This window comes from Pipistrellus hanaki (assembly GCF_964339955.1).
Source record: "Pipistrellus hanaki genome assembly, chromosome: 12".
Lineage (NCBI taxonomy): Eukaryota > Metazoa > Chordata > Mammalia > Chiroptera > Vespertilionidae > Pipistrellus > Pipistrellus hanaki.
The window spans coordinates 11,599,242-11,620,766 of record NC_140514.1 but is presented as its reverse complement, the minus strand read 5'-3'; the positions used below and the strand labels follow the sequence as shown (position 1 = coordinate 11,620,766).

The window sequence follows — 21,525 nt, the reverse complement described above, 5'->3', positions numbered from 1 at the left end:
TAACTACACCAGCTATCATCTTTGTGTTTGGATTCTGAACCCATGGTGGTGCCCAGCAGGCATGGCTCAGTGGTTGAGTGTTGATCTATGAACCAGGTGGTCACAGTTTGATTCCCATTCAGGGCACAGGCTCAATCCCATTCAGGGGACTGTCTCATCATTGATGTTTCTCTCTCTCTATCCCTCTCCCTTCTTCTCTGAAATCAATAAAAATATATTGAGATAGAGAAACAGAAATAGAGAAATAGATTGAATAGCTTATTGGCTAGGTTACATCATCAGGTGACCAGTTAAGGAAGCTGGCATCTCTGGGGCTCTCAGTGAGATGAAATGATAGACCAGCTCATACTCAGTTCCTACCTTCTATTCTTGTGTGTCTCCATCCAAGATTCTTAGGAGAATATAATTGACTAATCAATGATTCTCTTTCATCATTGATGTTTCTCTCTCTCCCTTCCTCTCTGAAATCAATAAAGATATATTAAAACACACACACACACACATACACACACAACAACAACAACAACAACAACTATGGAGCAATCACTGTGCAAAATTTAAGAATTCCCTTAACTTAAATTAATTCTTCATCCAAACACGTATTAATTTAGTTAAATCTCTGGAATCGTTGACTTGATCCATTGAGCTAGCTAGCATCTCCGTTTTGGTCTCTACAATTGTTTCCCTTTCAGGTAGGTAATTCCCAGCTTGGTACCCATTGCTTCTGAGATGGAACTCAGACTAATCATCCTTTGAGACAAAAAATGAAGTAAACAATTAAAACGATAACACTCCGAGATACAAGCCCTGCGAGCAAGCAGAACAGCCTCCAACCTCAGTTGTCCTTTTCCTGTAAGAAGTGGGGAACAAAGTGGCCACCTAAGGAGCTCCCAGGCGCAGTGAGGTCGGCCCGGCGTCGGCCCTGGACGCCGACAGCGCAGAACCGAACTGCACACTGGGAACTGTAGTTCCACGGAGAAAGAGGGCCAAATGGAGAACGCCGCACACGCGCACTCGGAGCTCTGGGCAACAAAGACGGCGGCGTGCGCGCGCGCTAGAGAGAGCCGGAGAAAGAGACGGGGGGGCGCGCACGCGCGCGAGGGAGCCGGAGAAAGAGACAGGGGGGCGCGCACGCGCGTGAGAGAGCCGGAGAAAGAGACGAGGGCGCGCATGCGCGTGAGAGAGCCGGAGAAAGAGACGAGAGGGGGACGCGCACGCGCGGCCGCGGCTCTGAGCTACTAGAGGCGGCCGGGACGACAGGGAGAGGGAGGGGCAGAAGCCACCGGCCTCAGGCCGCGGAGAAGGGGGCCGTGCTCTCGGCCGCACTCAGAGAAAGGGGCGGGGCCGGCGGGCGAGCGGGCGGGGCGCGAAGGTGCCGAGCTCCCGGGACCGGCCGGCGCGCGGGGCTCTGCGGGCCTCGCCGAGCCAGCGGCCGCCGTCGTCGTCCCTCGGTCGCCGTCGGTGTGCGGGAGGCGGGTTATGGCGGCGGCGGCAGTGGGAGCTGTGGATGAATTCTCCGGGCGGGCGAGGGAAGAAGAAAGGCTCCCGCGGCCCCAGCAGCCCGGCGCCTCCCCGGCCTCCGCCCCCCTCCTGCCCGGCCCCCGCGCCCGCGCGGCCCGCCCCCAGGCCGGCCCCCCGGCCGGAGACGCCGCATAAGCGGAACCTGTACTACTTCTCCTACCCGCTGCGGCTCGGCTTCGCGCTGCTGCGCCTGGTGGCCTTCCACCTGGGGCTCCTCTTCGCGTGGCTCTGTCAGCGCTTCTCTCGCGCCCTCATGGCCGCCAAGAGGAGCTCCCCGACCTCGCCGGGCGCCGCCTCGCCCCCGCTGCCGGGGCCGGGCGCCGAGGCCGAGCTCGTCCGAGCCTTCCACAAGCAGGCCTTCGAGTACATCTCCGTGGCCCTGCGCATCGACGAGGACGAGAAAGGTACCCCCGGAGGGCTGGGGGAGGGACGGCCTTGGGGGAAGCCGAGGGAGGGCTACCCCCCTGCGGCCCTTTGCTGCGGGAGCCGGCGGTGCACCCTGAGAATCTGCTCCTCCCCGCAGTCAGACCTTCATCATCCTCCGCCTTCATTCTCGGGTAGAACCTCTCCCGTTTCGGGGCACCCTGGTTGTCGGCTCGGTTTCAGACACACCAGCCTTTTCTTAACCCTCCTCATGACCCAGGTCCCCATTGGACACCCAGACGTGCTGGTGACAGGTGACAGTTGTCCTAGGGTGACCACACGGATCCTTTCTGGCGCTGCAGACAGTGTGTGTGTGTGGCTGCCTCCGAGCCAGGTTTCCAAAAGGTTTTGATATCGAAGAAGCTGTGGCTTGTGAAAAAGGCTCTTAATGAAAGCAGAGTACTGTAGTCCTTGGAGGTGGGGGTGGGGGGGGAGGGCAGGGGGAGAAGAGGACAAATAATGACTTAATTTTGAAAGGCACAGCTGCCTATGATTACAGCTGAATTTGCATTTTGTAAAGTTTAACGACAGTCGCTTGATCCGTGTGATGACTACTGAGTATTTTTTCAGTAAAGTTCTGTTTTAGCATCAAGCTTTTGCCCCTGGTTAATTGGATGTTATCTAAGTCAGTATTCCAAGGTATAATAGCTCTAAGTGTCTACATTGAACTGTTACCATGAGACGTAAAGATTTTAAGATAATGTACGTTAGTCTTTCTCTGTACCAGGTACTGTGTGTGCTCTTAGCTTTGCATGGGTAATCTATTTATTTATTTATTTTTAAATATATTCTATTGATTTTTCACAGAGAGGAAGAGAGAGGGATAGAGAGTTAGAAACATCGATGAGAGAGAATCATCAATCAGCTGCCTCCTGCACAACCCCTACTGAGGATGTGCCCGCAACCAAGGTACATGCCCTTGCCCGGAATCGAACCCGGGACCTTTCAGTCTGCAGGCCGATGCTCTCTCCACTGAGCCAAACCGGTCCCGGCATGGGTCATCTATTTAATTCTCCTCTAAGTTACCCTGGGAGGTGAAGGTGCTATTAGTGTCATCATTTCACAGATGAGCAGTCTCAAACCTCAGTGACTCCAAACCTTTGCTAATTGGTAATGTAAATTTTTTTTATGGAAGACGATAAATAAATGCTGAGATCTTTTCCTCTAACTACCAAAGAACACTTTGCCACCACACCTCACTTAAGTACTCACTTGCATTGTCCTTTAAAAAAAAAAAAAATTGTATTCATTTCAGAGAGGAAGGGAAAGAGATAGAAACATCAATGGTGAGAATCATCTATCAACTGCCCCCTAGTCGCCCCTCACCGGGGATGAAGCCTGGCAGCCTATGACCTCCTGGTTCATTGGTTGACACAACCACTGAGCCACACCAGGGAGCTGTCCTTTCTTTTTTTTTTTTTTTTTTTTTTTTCTCTCTCTCTCTGTCCTTTCTTTTTTTAATAACAATCTGCACTTCATTTGTAGTCTGTCTCTCCACTACCAACCTCAGAAACTGATCTAGAATTTCTGTTTTGTTGAAACCTATTTCCTTTGTGGGTTCTGAGAGTGAGTAGGTTATAAGGATAGAGACAGAGATATTCAAGGTTTTGGACAGAGCAAAAGGTTAAGAGAGTTCAAGAAAGGTGGGACATTTAAGAAAAGAATGCCAACTATTTGTGGAAGGAAGTGTTTTGTTAAGTGCTTCATTCTTTACCACCTCTTAGGAACATCCAGAGATCTCTTGGGAAGGATGAAGAAGGGTATCATCAATCCTTCCTAGAGAAGCACTGTTTTATTGTAGTAGCCTATTCTTACAGGGGCCTCTGAAGTTTACTAAATTAGGTCAAAGATATTATAGAATAGAGGAAATATGTTTAAGGGTAGGTAGTTATTGTGTTTAGGAGGAGAATGCAGAAAATTACAAGGAAATTTTAGTTTAATGCTGGATTATGGGAGTTGGAGATAGGATAAGAGGAGAGGTCGAGGAAAACCTAAGTATGAAAAAAAGGAACCTGGACTTTTAGACTTAAAGAGAAATCAGTTCTGTGTGAGGGATACGTGACAGAAGTAGAATTCAGACTTTGGGTTTCAGGCTGGTGACTAATCTTTGAGTATTATATATATATATATATATATATATATATATATGCCTATATCCATTATATTTAAATAGTTTTTTAAGTATAAATAGGTTCAACAATCTATATATCCCATATTTTACCTTTTTTCTACTGATAATGTTTCTCTGTTAAAGGTTTTTGCTTTATTTATGCTTCAGCTTCTAAAGAGGACATCAGAATGGTCTGTGATAACTCCTTAGTTTGAATTCCACAACTGGTGCATCGTAGTCTAAAATAAATTAGTTAAAACTGAAACAAACTAGTTATATATTCATTTTCCTTTAAAAATGAAATAAAACTGAGTTTATATTGTCATGGTTTTTTTTCTATCTAAAGTTTTTCTTTTGCATATGGGAAGTTGTATTTGAGCCATAATCCAGTAGTTGTAAGTCTATTTGCCTCTCAGCCATCCTTAGACAGAACAAAACTTAATTCCAAGAGAATTTCATTCTCCCTCTTTCCCACTGAATTAAAATATATATGAACAGGAGGAGGACAATGGGGGGTGGGGAAAGGGCAGAGGGTGGGGTGGGAACTTGGTGGAGGGAGAAAAAAATGAGGAACTTCTGTAATAATATGAACAATAAAGATTGATTTAAAATAAATAATAAAAAACTTCAGGGCTAATATATAATGAACAAATAAAAATGAATTTGATATGCAGTCTTTTTTTTTATTTTTAGTCCTCACCAGAGGATCTTTCCATTGATTTTTTAGAGAGGGAAAGATAGAGAAATATCCATGTGAGAGAAACACATTGATTGGTTGCCTCCTGCACAAACCTGGGACCCTTCAGTCCACAGGCCAAAGCTTTATCCACTGAGCCAAACCAGCTAGTGCAATATGCAGTCTTTAAAGACTTTCTAACTCTGTGGTAAACCATTAAGGGGCTTGTAATGTCATGCACTGCCATTCCCCTTAGCAATTTGACTTAGTTTCTAAATGTACTTTTTTTTAATTGTTGAACATTTTTGGAAAACTAACAACCTATGATATCTATACATGGAAAAACTGAAGAGTAGCCCTAGCTGGTTTGGCTTAGTGTTGTGGTCGGCAAACTGCGGCTCATGAGCCACATGCGGCTCTTTGGCCCCTTGAAGGTGGCTCTTCCACAAAAGACCACTTTTTTTGAAGAAGTGGCATTAGAAGAAGTTTAAGTTTAAAAAATTTCGCTCTCAAAAGAAATTTCAGTCGTTGTACTGTTGATATTTGGCTCTGTTGACTAATGAGTTTGCCGATCATTGGCTTAGTGCATAGAGCATTAGCCTGTGGACTAAAGGGTCCCAGGTTCAATTCCCATCAAGGGAGCATGCCTGGGTTGTAGGCTCGATCCCCAGTAGGGGGTGTGCAGGAGGCAGCTGATCAGTGATTCTCATTGATGTTTCTATCTCTCTCTCCCTCTCCCTTCTCTAAAATCAGTTAAAAAAATATTTTTTTAACTCACCATAGCAGAACCAAGAACAGAGTTTAGTTGAACAGATTAATAATTTTATATGTTTTGTTTTATACTAAGCAGGTTCTGTTTTACTATAATGCTAACTAGAGGCCTGGTGCACAAAATTCAGGCATAGGTAGGGTTCCTAGGCCTGACTGGTTATCAGGGCTGATTGGGGCCTTCCAGCTGCTGGCTGGGGTCCTCCTTTCGGCTGATGGCCAAGGCTTTCCTTCCCTGACTACTGGCTGCTGGCCTTCCTTCATTCCAAGCTGCCCCCTGAGGGTCCGAGCACGTGGTAGCAGGTGATCAGACTGCTGTTTGAACTCCCAAGGGGACACTGCATATTAGCCAGATGTAGATGTAGATATAGATATAGGACCCCTTGGATACTTGGGAGAAAAGAGGAAGTTGTAACAGTGGTTCTTTTGGATTAACCAGAACATGATCTAACATGTTTCACATGGCTCCTGCATAGACTAGCCTGAGATTTCCTAGATAATACAGTGCTGCAGGTTGTCTAGGTGTGGTTCGAATAGGTAGGACTTGTATCAAAGCAAGAGCTCCAGTTTCTCAGGATGTTGTGGGGCTGAAGAATCTAACATCAAGGACAGAAATTGTTTAAATAAAATATTTTTCTAATTATTCCTAGTCAGTTTGTATTAAAATATCGGGTTTTTTACTTTTGGCAGCAAAGGCCATCTTCCAGTTAATTCACCAAAGTGACTAACACAAAGGGAAAGAGGAGAGGCACCCGTTATATGTTCTCTAGGTCAGTGGTCGGCAAACACATTAGTCAACAGAGCCAAATATCGACAGTACAACGATTGAAATGTCTTTTGAGAGCCGAAAACTGACTTCTGCACATGGGTCACGAAGTTTCAATCGCACTGTAAGTGCGCACCCGCACGTGGTATTTTGTGTAAGAGCCACATTCAAGGGGCCAAAGAGCCACAGTTTGCCGACCACTGCTCAGGGCCTTTTAGAAAACTTGGAGTTGTTCCCTCGGCCTCCTATTAGGTGTACCAGTTAATAATGCGGATTTTTTTCAATAGATGGAGTTACACGTATGTTGATATATATATATGATTTGATATGTATGCTATTTTGTTGTATTGACAGCAAGCCTCAAAACTTCATATGTCAAATTTGCTGAAGGTGTAAACATCATAGCTATTTTTACATTTAAAAATGTCAAATTTCGTGCCAAAAAATAAGCATTTGCAGGAAGTTTTAATTCATTATTTTGCTGCTGAAAGTTATCATATACTTTGGGAAGTTTTATGGTGAACATACTCTATCTCAAGATACTTATGAACGCTGATTTATACTCTTTAAAAGTGATTATTTCAAAGTGAAAGACAAAAAACATCCAAGTCAACTGAAAAAGTTTGAAGACCAATAATTACAAGCATTATTAGATGAAGATGGATGTCAAACTCAAAAACAACTTGCAGAAAGATTAAACATTGCTCAGCAAACAACTTCCGATTGTTTACAAGCCATGGGGAAGATTTTAAAGGAAGGAAAATGGGTGCCACATCAACTGAACAAAAGAGAAATGGAAAACTGAAAAGTAAGCAATAACATATTGCTTCCACGGCACAAAAGGAAGTCTTTTTTTTTAAATCAAATTGTGACTGGAGATGAAAAGTGGACTTATTTTGAGAATCCCAAATGCACAAAATCCTGGGTTGGTCCAGGTCAAGCATCAACATCGACTGTAAGGCCAAATCGCTTCAGAAAGAAGACTTTGCTCTGCTTTTGGTGGGATCAGGAAGGTGTGGTGTATTATGAGCTAAAACCAGATGAAACTATTAATACTGATTGCTACCGACAACAAATAATCCATTTGAACCATGCTTTGATCGTGAAGAATGTGCCAGAAGACACAGCAAAGTAATTTTAATTCATGATGACACACTATCACACACTTCAAAACCAGTTCAAGACACGTTAAAAGATCTTGCCTTGCCCTAACCAGTTTGGCTCAGTGGATAGAGAGTCGGCCTGCAGACTCAATGGTCCCAGGTTCGATTCCGGTCAAGGACATGTACCTTGGTTGTGGGCACATACCAGTGGAGAGTGTGCAGGAGGAAGCTGATTGATGTTTCTCTCTCATCGATGTTTCTAACTCTATCCCTCTCCTTTCCTCCTTGTAAAAAAACAATAAAATATATTTTTTTTAAAAGAAAAGAAATCTTGCCTGGAAAGTATTAACCTCCCAGTGTATTCATCAGACCTTGCTCTTTCAGATTACCACTTGTTCCGATCAATGTCATATGTACTTTTTTTTTTTTAAATAAGTTTTTATTGTTCATATTATTACAAATGTTCCTTTTTTTCCCCCCCACCATTGCTCTCCTCCACCAGGTTCCCACCCCACCCTCTGCCCTTTCCCCACTCCCCATTGTCCTCATCCATAGGTGCACAGTTTATGTTCAGTCTCTTCCCACGCCCCCCTCTCCCCTTTTCCCCAAGAATCCCCTTCCATACCTCTGATTCTATTATATTCAACAGTTACTATTGTTCATCAGATTTTTTTTTTTAATTTCCTTGGTTTTTAGATTCACTTTTTGATAGTTATGTATTTGTTGTTCATAATTTGTATCTTTGTTACTTCCTCTTCTGAAAGAACCCCCTTCAGCAATTCATATAATTCTGGTTTGGTGTTGATGAACTCCTTTAGCTTTTTTTTTATTAGTGAAGCTCTTTATCTGACCTTCGATTCTGAGTGATAGCTTTGCTGGATAGATTATCTTTGGCTGTAGGTTCTTACTATTCATCACCTTGAATATTTCTTGCCATTCCCTTCTGGCCTGCATGGTTTCTGTTGAGAAGTCAGCTGACAGTCGTATAGGTGCTCCTTTATAGGTAGCTACCTTCTTTGCTCTTGCTGCTTTTAATATTCTCTCTTTGTCTTTTGCTCTTGGAATTTTAATTATGATGTGTCTTGGTGTGGTCCTCTTTGGATTCCTTTTGTTTGGAGTTCTGTGCGCTTCCTGGACTTGTAAGTCTAATTCTTTCACCAGGTGGGGGAAGTTTTCTGTCACTATTTCTTTCAGTATGTTTTCGATATCTTGCTCTCTCTCATCTTCTGGGACCCCCATAATTCTGATGTTGGTTCACTTGAAGTTGTCCCAGAGGTTTCTTACATTATCTTCAATTTTCTGGATTCTCTTGCCTTCTAGCTTCTGTGGAGGAGTGTCTTCTGGCTCTTTATGTTCCAAATCTTTGACTTGATTCTTGAGATCTTCCCTTCTGTTTTTAGGACTCTGTAAAATATTTTTTATTTCAGACAATGTATTCTTTATTTCTTGTTGATCCCTTATCATTTCTTGATGACTCCTTATTAATTCTAGTTGATCTCTTTTCATATCCTCATAGGTCTTATCCATCTTTTCTAGGAAATTCTTGAAAAACCTTATAAGCGTAGATTTGAACTCTAAATCCAGACGCTTTTTGTGCTCCATTTCTTTCGTTTGTGATCTATTTCGTTGTCACATTTCGCAGTTACAGATGGGACGAGGTTTCAGGGTGGAGCCTGCAGCTTTGGCTTCCGTCAGCCCCGCCCTATGCGGGTCCTTCAGTGCTCTCTGCCGGCACCTCTGAGAGAAAGGTGCCCTTGATTTTCGCCTGCTGCCAAACAGTCTATGCTCTCCCACAATGAGCCCGGTATTGGGGTTCAGTTCAGTTGGAAGTGGAGTTGGAGGTGGCATTCAGAGCAGTCTGGAGCCCCAGTCTCCTTCCCGTCAGGGCAATCCCAAGGCACAGCCAACCGTCCCTTCTCTGCGCACAGTGTGCGCGCTTCCGGGACCTCCTTTCGCCGCTTCCCCAGGGTTCCGCCTTACAGCCCCTGCTCCCTATGGCTGAGCCTGAGTCCCCAGGGTCTGGCCTAGAACTGGGGTTCAGAGCAGTTGGGGGCCCAGCACAGTCGGAGTTTTATCTCCTTTCCGCTAGGGAACGCCCGCCAGGCACTCCGCCTCCCCCTCCTCTCCGGCTCCGTCCTCTCTGCGCGCCGTGTCTCCATACCTTGGGCTTTTCCAGCTCCTCTGCACTTCCTTCTGGTTTTCTCCTTGCTTCTCGCTGTAGAAATTCCAGTCAGCCAACTTTCCTGTAGTTCTGGGTAATGTCCGTTTTATATTTTAGTTGTATTTTATTGAAATTGTTGTGTGCGGCTGCGGCTAGGTGTTTACCTGGGCACAGCCATCTTGGATCTCCCTCCTGAACCCAATGTCATATGTACTTTTTGAGCAGCACTTCAAAATGTATGAAGAAGTGGAAAATTGGGTCGCTGAATAGTTTGCCTCAAAAAAAGAAAAATTCTATTGGGACGGTATCCACAAATTACCTGAAAGATGGGGAAATGTGTAGCTAGCGATGGACATTACTTTGAATAAAGCACTTATATATATATATATATATATATATATATATATATATATATATATATATATATATATATATATCTCAAAGGTGGAGAGTTATTGAAGAACAAGTACAGACTCCCACATAGGGGGAAGAAGAGTCCCACAGAATAGACTCTCAAGTAGGGAGGGGGAAAGGGGGAAAGGCCCCTGAATAAAGCACTTTTGATGTTTCTCTTGAAATTATCATGTTTTTTTTTATTACAAAATCCGCCATTATTAATCAGAACACCTAGTACATGCAAATCTACAAGAGGTGTGATATTGTGGACATCAAGGGAATGGGCATTGTTCAAAAACGAATGCCCAGAAATGTTACCATGGCAAAACTGGAAGAGTCTACAATGTCACCCAGCATGCAGTTGGCATTATTGTGAACAAGCAAGTTAAGGGCAAGATTCTTGCCACGAGACTTTTACATACTGAGTACATTAAACACTCTAAGAGTTGAGATAGCTTCCTGAAACATGTGAAGGAAAATGATCAGAAAAAGAAGGAAGCCAATGAGAAAGGTACCTGGGTTCAACTGAATCGTCAGCCTGCTCCACCCAGAGAAGCACACTTTGTGAGAACCAATGGAAAGAAGCCTGATCAGCTGGATCCCATTCCCTATAAATCCATGGCATGATAATGGAAAAAAATAAAAAAAGACTTCTGTGCTGATTAAAAAATGTTTCTGAGGCAGCCGATCATTGATTCTCTCATCATTGATGTTTCTATCGCTCTCTCTTCCTTCCTTTCTGAAATCAATAAAAATTTTTTTTAATGTTTCTCTAATTGAGTGGAAGTATGGCATCCCTTTCCCTAACGAATAATTAAAGAAAATTTGTGTCCTAAAATGTATGTATATGTATGTATATATATATATATATATATATATATATATATATATATATATACATATATATATATACATATATATATATACACACACACACTAGTATATGTCAGGTTTTATAAAAAATAAATTTCCAGCCCAGCAGGTGGCTCAGTTGGTTGAGCATTGAACCATACTCCAAAAAGGTTGTTGGTTTGATTCCCTCAGGCCCCATGTCTTGTTTGTGGGTCAGGCTACATAACCTTGGTTGTGGGTTCAAATCCCATATGGGAGGCAATTGATGTTTCTCTTTCACATTGATAAGAACTAATGAGCATATCTTTTCTCGTGCTTTGCCATTTATGTCTCTCCTTTGGTAAACTGCATTTTTTTTTTTCTTAAATATATTTTATTGATTTTGTACAGAGAGGAAGGGAGAGAGATAGAGAGTTAGAAACATCGATGAGAGAGAGTCATCGATCAGCTGCCTCTTGCACACCCCCTACTGGAGATATGCCCGCAACCAAGGTACATGCCCTTGACCAGAATCGAACCCGGGACCTTTCAGTCCCCAAGCCAACGCTCTATCCATTGAGCCAAACCGGTTTCGGCGGTAAACTGTATGTTTTGATCTTTTGACCAATATTTTTTAAAAATATGTCTTTATTGTTCAGAGAGGAAGGGAAAGGGAGAGAGAGATAGAAACATCAGTGATAAGAAAGAATCATTGCTTGGCTGCCTCCTGCACACCCCTCACTGGCGACCAAGCCCACAACCTGGGTACATGCCCTTGGCTTGAATAGAACCTGGGATCCCTTAGTTCACAGGCCGATGCTCTATCCATTGAGCCAAACCAGTTAGGGCTTGACTACTATTTTTTTAATGGGTTATGTATGTGTGTGTGTGTGTGTGTAAGTAAATATATTTTATTGATTTTTTACAGAGAGGAAAAGAGAGGGATAGAGAGTTAGAAACATCGATGAGAGAGAATCATTGATCCGCTGCCTCTTGTACACCCCCACTGGGGATGTTCCCGCAACCAAAGTACATGCCCTTGACCGGAATCGAACCTGGGACCCTTCAGTCCACAGGCTGAGGCTCTATACACTGAACCAAACTGGTTTCGGCACTTGAAGGGAGATGGAAGGAGAGGGAAAGAGAGAGAAAAAGAGAAACATCAATGTGAGAATGAAACATCAGTTGGCTGTCTCCTGCATATCCCCTGCCATGCAATCCAGGCATGTGCACTGACTGGGAATCAAACTGGCAATCTTTTGGTTTTTACACTCAGCAAACTTAGCCACAGGGCCGAACATTTTTTGAGAAGGCTGTTCTTTCTCCTTTGAATTACATAATTGTCTTTGTCAGAGCCAGCCAATAATATATGTGTAGGTCAGACATTCTCTTCTGTTCAATTAACCTATATGTCTGTCCTTTCTCCTTTAGTCTTCTACTTTATTAATTATTATTATTTTAAATTTGATTTTCAGTCAATTTTTAAAAAATATATTTTATTGATTTTACACAGAGAGGAATTGAGAGGGATAGAGAGTTAGAAACGTTGATGAGAGAGAAACATCAACCAGCTGCCTCTTGCACACCCCCCACTGGGGATGTGCCCGCAACCAAGGTACATGCCCTTGACCGGAACCGAACCTGGGACCTTTCAGTCCGCAGGCCAAGGCTCTATCCACTGAGCCAAACCGGTTTCGGCAGTCTTCTACTTTTAGGTAAGGAATATCTATATGTATTTTATATTGTGCTGACTTATGAGACTTAAATAATGCAGTAAATCAACTACCTGCTACCAAAGAATATTAGGTAATTGAATAATTTCTGAGCTGTGAATTAATTTGTCCCTTCATTTGCCTATGGTAATACACTAAAACAGAACATTTTATTATGTAACCAATGAGAACTATCATACACTGCTATTAAAAGTATAAATTGGGCTGAAATCGGTTTGGCTCAGTGGATAGAGCGTCGGTCTGCGGACTGAAAGGTCCCAGGTTCGATTCCGGTCAAGGGCATGTACATTGGTTGCGGGCACAACCCCAGTGAAGGTGTGCAGGAGGCGGCTGGTCAATGATTCTCTCTCATCGATGTTTCTAGCTCTCTATCCCTCTCCTTTCCTCTCTGTAAAAAATCAATAAAACATATTTATAAAAAAATATAAATTGCTACAAGCACTCAAAAGCAGTAGGTTTCTTGTGAATAGAGAATAAATGATGCGCTCTGGTCCATCAGTTCTACTTCTTAAGTATATACCCTGGAGAAACTGGCACATACGCATAAGGGGACAGGCACATTTATTGCAGCCTTATTTGAGATGTTGAAACACTGGAAACAACCTATGTATCTTTTATTTAGGTTGTTGAATAAATTATAGGATGATATAGGATACTATACAGAAGTCAAAAAGAATAAATTAGGTCTCTGTATAGCAAATTTGATCTCAAACAATGGAGCGCTGACTGGTGTGGCTCAGTCGGTTTAGTGTCATCCTCTGCATCAGAAGGTTGCTTTGACCTCTGAACCAGGAGGTCATGGTTCGATTCCAGATCAGGGCACATGCCTGAGTTTGTGGCTTGATCTCCCCCAGTAGGGGATGTCCAGTGGGCAGCCGATTGATGATTCTCTCTCATCATTCATGTTTTTATCTCTATCTCTCTCCTTTCCTCTCTGAAATCAATTTTAAAAAATTATTTTTTAAAGATGAAAGTGGGGGAGATTAAACTCAGGTCATTTACATTGGCCTCCTTTCGTTATAAGACTTCCTTCATTGAAGTCTATGTCCCTCTCTTGGAGATTCACATATATGTTAAGATGCTAAAGATACTAAGAAGTCATATAGTAATAGTTTTCAAATTTATTTTATCACAAGCCTCTTTTTCATCTATACCTGATAACAGCATGCTTTGGGAGATGTGTATTCTTTATACTTGTGATATATACAAATAATTATTTCTCTTTTAAAGCAGGACAAAAGGAGCAAGCTGTGGAATGGTATAAGAAAGGTATTGAAGAACTAGAAAAAGGAATAGCTGTCGTAGTTATAGGACAAGGTAAGGTTATATTTACATTTGTTTAGGAGCCATCCATATTATATTCATGATTGCCTTGATTTTAGATTCATTTGTCTTATAGAAGTATTTAAATGTCTTAGAAAATTTAATTGTTAATGTTTGTAGACTTACAGTTCATGTGTTTTTACCTATGCAGAAATAAAGTTATAACCAGAAATGCTCAAACTTGTTGATAATCAGGCAAAAAACAATGTATAACTTGTGTCCTTGGACCACTGTTAGTGATGCTTTAGCCTTATGTTAGCCATATTATTTTTGTACCAATTTTCACTATAACTGTTTCACTTTTGCCACATTAAGAAAAGGGTTGACTATAATTATACCTGGATGTTGTGTGCATGTATACACGTGTTTCTTTTTTCTTTTTATTAAAATAAAGTTGACATAATATACTTAGGTGTCTTTAATCCTAACCTGTCTCCAGGTATGATATCTTTCTTCCCACCCAAAATATCAACCTATAGTTAGATTTTTGAAACTTTTCCTCATTGTTGAGGCACGGGGAAGTGTTCAATCTACAGACTCCCCTTTGCACTTGTGATTATTGCTTGACTGCATGTCAGAATATGCACTATAAATGTTTTACTTTGATTCACACTTACCTTTTTAAAACCCAGTTATTTCTTATCTTTACTTTCCTACCATCTAAAATAAAAAAATTGGAGTCTAATATTATCTTTTAATTTATAGATAACATTTATTGCATATTTAATGTGTGCCTAAGCATCATTGAACATGCTTTATATGTAGGATCTCTTCATTTTCACCATAACCCTACACTCTGAGGCTGCTGGCTGTTACCATTATTTTTCAGATGAATAATTTTAAGTACAAAGAAGTAACTTGCTTAAGGCCTCATAGCTATCAAGTGGTGGGGTCAGGATTTGAATCTAGGCGATCTGACTTCAGAGCCTGAATTCTTAAATACTATACTGTGACTATTGTATAATACATGGGTACCTCTATTAAATAAGTAAAGTTCTTCTACTTACCATAACTAAAATAAAATCAGAAGCAAATCATGTAGGCTAAGAATCTTAGTCTTATCGATCAGTCCACCCAGTGGATGTTCATTGTGTCGCTGGCTAATACTTATATCACCTAACTTCTAATAATTACAATGTATCCTATATTTGCGATGTTGTTTTTCTGTCCCTTTTTATTTTGATTACTTCTCTAGCTATTGTTCTTCTGTATAAAAGAGAGCAGAATACAACAAGTAAATACAGGTGGTTGGGCATTTGAGACTCTCATAAGTTTATGAGCGGGACAATGAATTATATACAAAATATATTTGCTGTTCTTCATCAGTTGCATAGAAGAGTTTGAAGAAAATGATTTGGTTATAAGAATGGTATTTCAGTCCTAGCTGGTTTGGCTCAGTGGATAGAGTATCAGCCTACAGACTGAAGGGTCCTGGATTAGATTCTTGTCCAGGGCACATATCTGGGTTGCAGGCTTAATCCCCAGTAGGGGGCATGCAGGAGGCAGCCAATCAATGAATCTCTCTCATCATTGATGTTTCTGTCTCCCTCTCCCTTCCTTCTTTGAAATCAATAATGTGTGTGTGTGTGTGTGTGTGTGTGTGTGTTTATTGATTTTCAGAGAGAAAGAAAGGGAGAGAGAGAGATAGAAATATCAATGAGAGAGAGATACAGAGGCAGTAAAGCACCAAACAGACTCAAATCACAGCAGGAAGACTGGGGAGTGTTGGGGAGGGGGAAAAGAGATCAACCAAAGGACTTGTATGCATGCATATAAGCACACCAATGGACACAAGACACGGGGCGGTGGTGTGAGGGCATGCGACAGGGGTAGGGGTGGCTGGGGGAAGGTCAATGGGGCGGGGAAGGAGATATATGTACTACTATATATAATACTTTAAACAATAAAAAATAAAATAAAAAAACGTCAATGAGAGAAAAACATCACCAATGTTTCTTTCTCCTCCACACCCCCACAGGGGATTGAGCCCTAAACCCAGGCCTGTGCCCTGACTGGGAATGGAAACAGTGACCTCTTGGTTCATGGGTGGATGCTCAAACACTGAGCCACACTGGCCAGGCTTTTCTTAATTTTTTTATAAAGACTATGACTCCCCATGAGATTAGTTGGGCTAATATTTTATCTTAAAGCAATATGAGTAAGGAAACATAGGCATTTTAATTGTTTTGTTGTTTTTTTCTTTCAGGTGAACAGTATGAAAGAGCTAGACGCCTTCAAGCTAAAATGATGACTAATTTGGTTATGGCCAAGGACCGTTTACAACTTCTAGGTATCAATGAATTTTATAATTGGAATGAATTGTATATGAAATATGTATTCATTGAAACTTTTAATGTAGATGAAAATAGATCATTGATCTTGATAATGTGATCTAGGCTTTTTTTTCTTATAGAAAAGTTCTAACATGCAAAATAGAAGAGTATAATGATAATTATCCATCACTTAGTTTTAATAAATATCAACCCATAGTCAGTCTTTATTTATCTATACCAAAGGCTTGTAAACTACAACCCATGAGCTAATCCCAGTTCACTGCCCATTTTTATGAATTGGTACACAGCTACTCTCATTTCTTTATATACTGTCTGGCTGCTTTCATGCTACAGTGACTAAGTTAAATAGTTGATACAAAGATCATATGACTCTCAAAGACTTAAGATAAAGCTTTTAAAAGTACATATTTTTTAAATTGATTTTAGAGATTGAGAGAGAGAAATAGAAACATCAATGATGAGAGAGAATCATAGATCGGCTGCCTTCTATACATCCCACACAGTCTAGACATGTGCCCTGACTGGAAATCAACCAACTAAGCCACACCGGCCAGGGCAAATTTTTCTTTTAAGTAGATGATTGTATGTGGTTTGCAAGTGAAGGGATTAAGAAGCAAGATGACTGTTGTATTTTAAATTATTGATTGTACAATGTTTAGTCATTCTAAAAAGAAGCATTAAATTAAGTTTATATTCTTGAACAAAAATGAATACGAACAGATTCACATTAGCAGTGTACTGCTACTAGGTATGTGTGTTTTTCCATGCCAGTTTGGCTCAGTGGATAGAGCATCAGCTGCAGACCAAGGGTCTCAGATTTGATTCTAGTCAAAGGTACATAGCTTGGTTGCAGGCTCTTCTCTGGACTGGACCCTGGTTGGGGCTCAGGCAGGAGGCAACCAATTGATATGTTTCTCTCACATCAATGTTTCTCTCTGTCTTTTCCTCTCTCTCTCCCTCTCCCTGAAAACTAATGAAAAAATATCCCCGGTGAGGAATAACAAATAATAAAATAAAAAATAAAACTAAACTCTACACATTAAAAAAAAAAAGAAAAAAAAGTTCTATGGTTTTTATTCCTAATTGTTATCAAAGCTAAGGATTTAATTTCTGATTACTTTTACTGTATAATGAATGTTTATGTGAACTTTCATTACATTTCATTGAAGAGAGTGTTAATAAAGAAGACATTTACAAATCAATGTTTTTTTCTAATTTGTATCATTTTTTAAATTGACTTTTAGAGAGAGGAGTGGAGAGGAATAGAGTGATAGAAACATTGATGAGAATGAAATATCATCAGTTGGCTGCCTCCTGCACACCCTGCTACTGGGGACTGAGCCCACCACCTGGGCATGTGCCCTGACCGGAAATCAAACCTGTGACCTCTTGGTTCCTGGGTTGACCCTCAACTGGTGAGCCATACTGGCCAGGCTCTAATTTATATCTTTGCCAACACAAAAGGTTCTTTCTCAGTATGGTGATTTGAACAGTATTATCATTGAGAAAAATCAGATGACCTACCTGTTAACTAACGAGAACAAAAAAAACCTCCAGCTCCAAGGTATATTGTATCAGTCGGTTCTAGGATACAAAAGCTGTGCAGTACTTTGTGTTTTGTGCAAAAGGGTGGCTGCTTTTTAACCTGTCCAGGAGGCACATGTGATGTACCATAAACCAAGCATGACGCATGCTTCTCTGACCGTAGAAATGGAAGTTTAAGAGAGTTAGTATATATGTAATATATTTTTGCATGTATTTCTTAACTAGTATTGAAGAAAATAATCAGTTATGATAACTTGGAATGTTTCAACCATATTAATGTAAAAATTGAGCCCCTATTGTGGCTGAAGAATAGGGTAGGTACTTTATGTATATACTAGAGGCCCAGTGCTTGAAATTTGTGCACAGGGGGGATTGGGGGATGCGGGGGGGGGGGGGGGGGTCCCTTAGCCAGATGGCAAGAGGGTGCAGGCCAGACCAAGGGACCCCATTTGTGCAGGATCGGGGCTGGAGAGGCATCGTGGAAGGGCTCCAGGGCGTGTCCAGCCCATCTCGCTCAGTCCTGATCAGCTGGACCACAGCAGCAAGCTAACCTATTGATTGGAGCATCTGCCCCCTGGTGGTCAGTGCATGTCATAGCAGTGGTTGAGTGGCCTTAGCATATCATTAGCATATTACACTTTGATTGGTTGAGTGGCTGACCAGTTGACCGGACACTTAGCATATTAGGCCTTTATTACATAGGATTTTATTTAATCCTTGAGACTGTCAGAAAACTGAAGCTAAAGCAAGTTCATGCTGTGGAGCAGGGTGTTTGTCAGCTAGCGGTATTGATTGACTTGGATGGGGAAAAGGCGTGCAGCAATGATGTAGAGTGGCAAGGAATTTCAAACTGTTACCCTCTTGAGCTTCAGGTGCTAGGTAGGTCTAGAGCTCTAGATCATGAGAGAAAATTGGTTGTTATTTGAAGTAGGGATAGAATTAAATCCTTTTATATTTTTGGTTAATTTTTAAAATAGGTGATATAAGCACATGCCACAAAGTTTTACAAGTTTAAGTGTAAAAATCAATCATCCAGTACTATGCCCCAACCACTCCTTTCCCTTCCCCAGTGGCAGCTGCTGTCATCAGTTTCTCTGCATCCTTTTTATTGATTTTATAGAGAGGAAGGGAGAGGGATAGAGAGCTAGAAACATCGATGAGAGAAAAATATCTATCAGCTGCCACCTGTACGCCCCCTACTGGGGATTGAGCCCGCAACCAAGGCACATGCCCTTGATCAGAATGGAACCTGGGACCTTCCGTCTGAGGGACTGAGCCAAATCTGTTAGGGATCTCTGTATCCTTTCTCCCCTTTGGCTTTGTTTTCTGTAGTTTCAGTCAACTGCAGTCCAAAAGTATTAAATGGAAAATTCCAGAAAGAAACAGTGTATAATTAAATTACATGCTGTTCTGAGTAGCACGATGAAATCTCAAGTCTTCTTACTCTGTCCCTTTGTAAATCATCCCTTTGTCCAGCATATCCGCTCTGCATTCGCTACTCGCCTGTTAGTCACTCAATAGCCGTCTCAGTGATCAGATCAGTTATTAGAGAAAGACCACATTCATGTAACTTATTACAGTATCTTATAATTGTTCTATTTTGTTAGTTATTGCTGCTAATCTGTTACTGTGCCTAATTTATAAATTAAACTTAATTATAGGTGTGTTTGTGTAGGAAAAACCATAGTATATGTAGGGTTCGGTACTATCCATGCTTTCAGGGATCCACTGGGGTCTTGGAATGTATTCCCTGCAGATAGAGGGGGACTACTGACACAAGTGTGCACAAAGAAATGGTAAGGAATTGTACACATAGTTCTGAAGTGTGTTTTAGCCATTCTGTTTTATTACCTTTATCTTTTGCTTGACATATATTAAAGCAGTTGAATATGGCATTTTTTAGACACTCCAGGTAGTTTCCTTCTGTGCAATTTTAAGTACCATTCTTTCCTGAAATGTCTTTTCTTTTTTATCTTTTCAAATCCTAGCCAATTCACAGCCCACTTTTTTTGTAGAGCCGGTTTAATGTTTTCTTTCTTTTATGCTACACAATCTTTTTTTTAATTGTGTTGTAAGTTGCCAATTATATTTAATAAGTATATGGATGCTATAAACCATATTTATTTATCTCGATACTGCTCTTTCTACCCAATGACTTGGACATACTAGATTTTCAGAAAATATTTGCTGGTGATAATAGTGATGTGGAACTGCCTCTGGTTACCAAACCTGAATAAGGTGTATTTTTAACATAGCCATCCATTTGTTAATTCTTGCTGCTATTTTAACGTCTGAGTTTTTACTAATTATATTTTTAGGAAAATTTTATAAAAACGTAAAACCCTTCATCATGCAACAATCTTGTAACAACTTAACTCATTTTTCATTTTACTCATATCATTATGTTTATTATGTATTTTGTATTTTTGTTTATTTTGTTCTTTCTTACCCCCCTCTGTTGCATAGAGAAGCTGCAACCAGTTTTGCAATTTTCCAAATTACAAGACGTCTATAATGATAGTACTAACTTGACATGCCGCAACGGACAGCTCCCGTCAGGTGGGTTTAGGTTAACTAACGTGTAAAATAATGAAGTTTGCATGCAAAGTAAAGTCCCACTTAACCTGATAATGTTGATTTGATTTTATAATGGTAGTTTTGATTGTTTTTTGTTTGCACAGGGCTATGTTGAAAATACAGTATTCCTATTAGTCTTAGTGTATAAACATATAACAAATAAGATATTACTATTCTTTTTTTATTATTATTATTTACTTTCAAATTAATTAGGAAATTCTTTCTTTTTTTTTAATATATTTTATTGATTTTGTACAGAGAGGAAGGGAGAGAGATAGAGAGTTAGAAACATCGATGAGAGAGAGTCATCGATCAGCTGCCTCTTGCACACCCCCCACTGGGGATATGCCCGCAACCAAGGTACATGCCCCCGACCGGAATCGAACCCGGGACCCTTCAGTCCCCAAGCAGACTCTCTATCCATTGAGCCAAACCGGTCTCGGCGGAAATTCTTAATTATTTAAGAGAAAACACATCTTATTTTCTCAAAAACAAGTTGCTAGGCATTTAGTTACCACAATTAACTTCTCCTAATTTTCCTTTATTCTTTCTTTTAAAAAAAATATATTTTATTGATTTTTTACAAAGAGGAAGGGAGAGGGATAGAGAGTTAGAAACATCAATGAGAGAGAAACACCGATCAGCTGCCTCCCACCATCCCCTACTGGGGATGTATGTGCCTGTAACCAAGGTACATGCCCCTGACTGAAGTCAAACCTGGGACCCTTCAGTCTGCAGGCCGACGCTCTATCCACTGAGTCAAACCGGTTTTGGCAAGATATTACCATTCTTAACATGCTTTTTTGCAACTTCTAATTTTTGAAATTATAAAATGCAAAGATTCATTTTTCTAAGTTTAAAATATCATTTTGTTTCTATTGGATTTTTAACTTTTGTGGGGATTTTTTCTTAGGTAGCTAAACCAGGATTTTATGAAGAGGTGGGTTTTTTATTTATTTATTTATTTATTATTTATTTTTTTATTTTTTTAAATCAATCTTTATTGTTCATATTATTACAAAGGTTCCTCATTTCTTCCCCCCTCCACCAGGTTCCCACCCCACTCTCCGCCCCCTCCCCATCCCCCATTGTCCTCATCCATAGGTGTAGTTTATGTTCAGTCTCTTCCTCCCTCCCTTTTCCCGATAGTAAATCCCTTTTCAGATAGTAAATCAGTTACTTAGCATTTTCTCATAGCACTGGGGTGTTGATCTGTGAGTGCCTTGGGTGGGGCCTGGATGAGGCTGGTTGACCTATTTGGAAATGTCTTTTGTGTGAAGTGTATCAAGAGGTGGTTT

At 40.9% G+C, this 21,525-nt stretch overlaps 1 protein-coding gene across 4 annotated transcripts in view; it reads left to right on the top strand.

The window, feature by feature from the left end:
* Positions 1 to 1,110: 1,110 nt before the first annotated feature.
* Positions 1,111 to 21,525, top strand: part of SPAST (spastin) — a 45,448-nt gene continuing 25,033 nt past the window's right edge. The window contains exons 1-4 of one of the 4 annotated variants that reach the window (XM_084900663.1): positions 1,115 to 1,925; positions 13,722 to 13,805; positions 16,018 to 16,101; positions 20,117 to 20,209. In XM_084900663.1, the coding sequence (XP_084756789.1) occupies positions 1,508 to 1,925; positions 13,722 to 13,805; positions 16,018 to 16,101; positions 20,117 to 20,209 (679 nt within the window). In that variant the 5' untranslated portion in view covers positions 1,115 to 1,507. Of the gene's footprint in view, positions 1,926 to 13,718; positions 13,806 to 16,017; positions 16,102 to 20,116; positions 20,210 to 21,525 lie in introns of all 4 variants that reach the window. The other 3 variants (XM_084900662.1, XM_084900665.1, XM_084900664.1) reach the window with 3 other exon arrangements.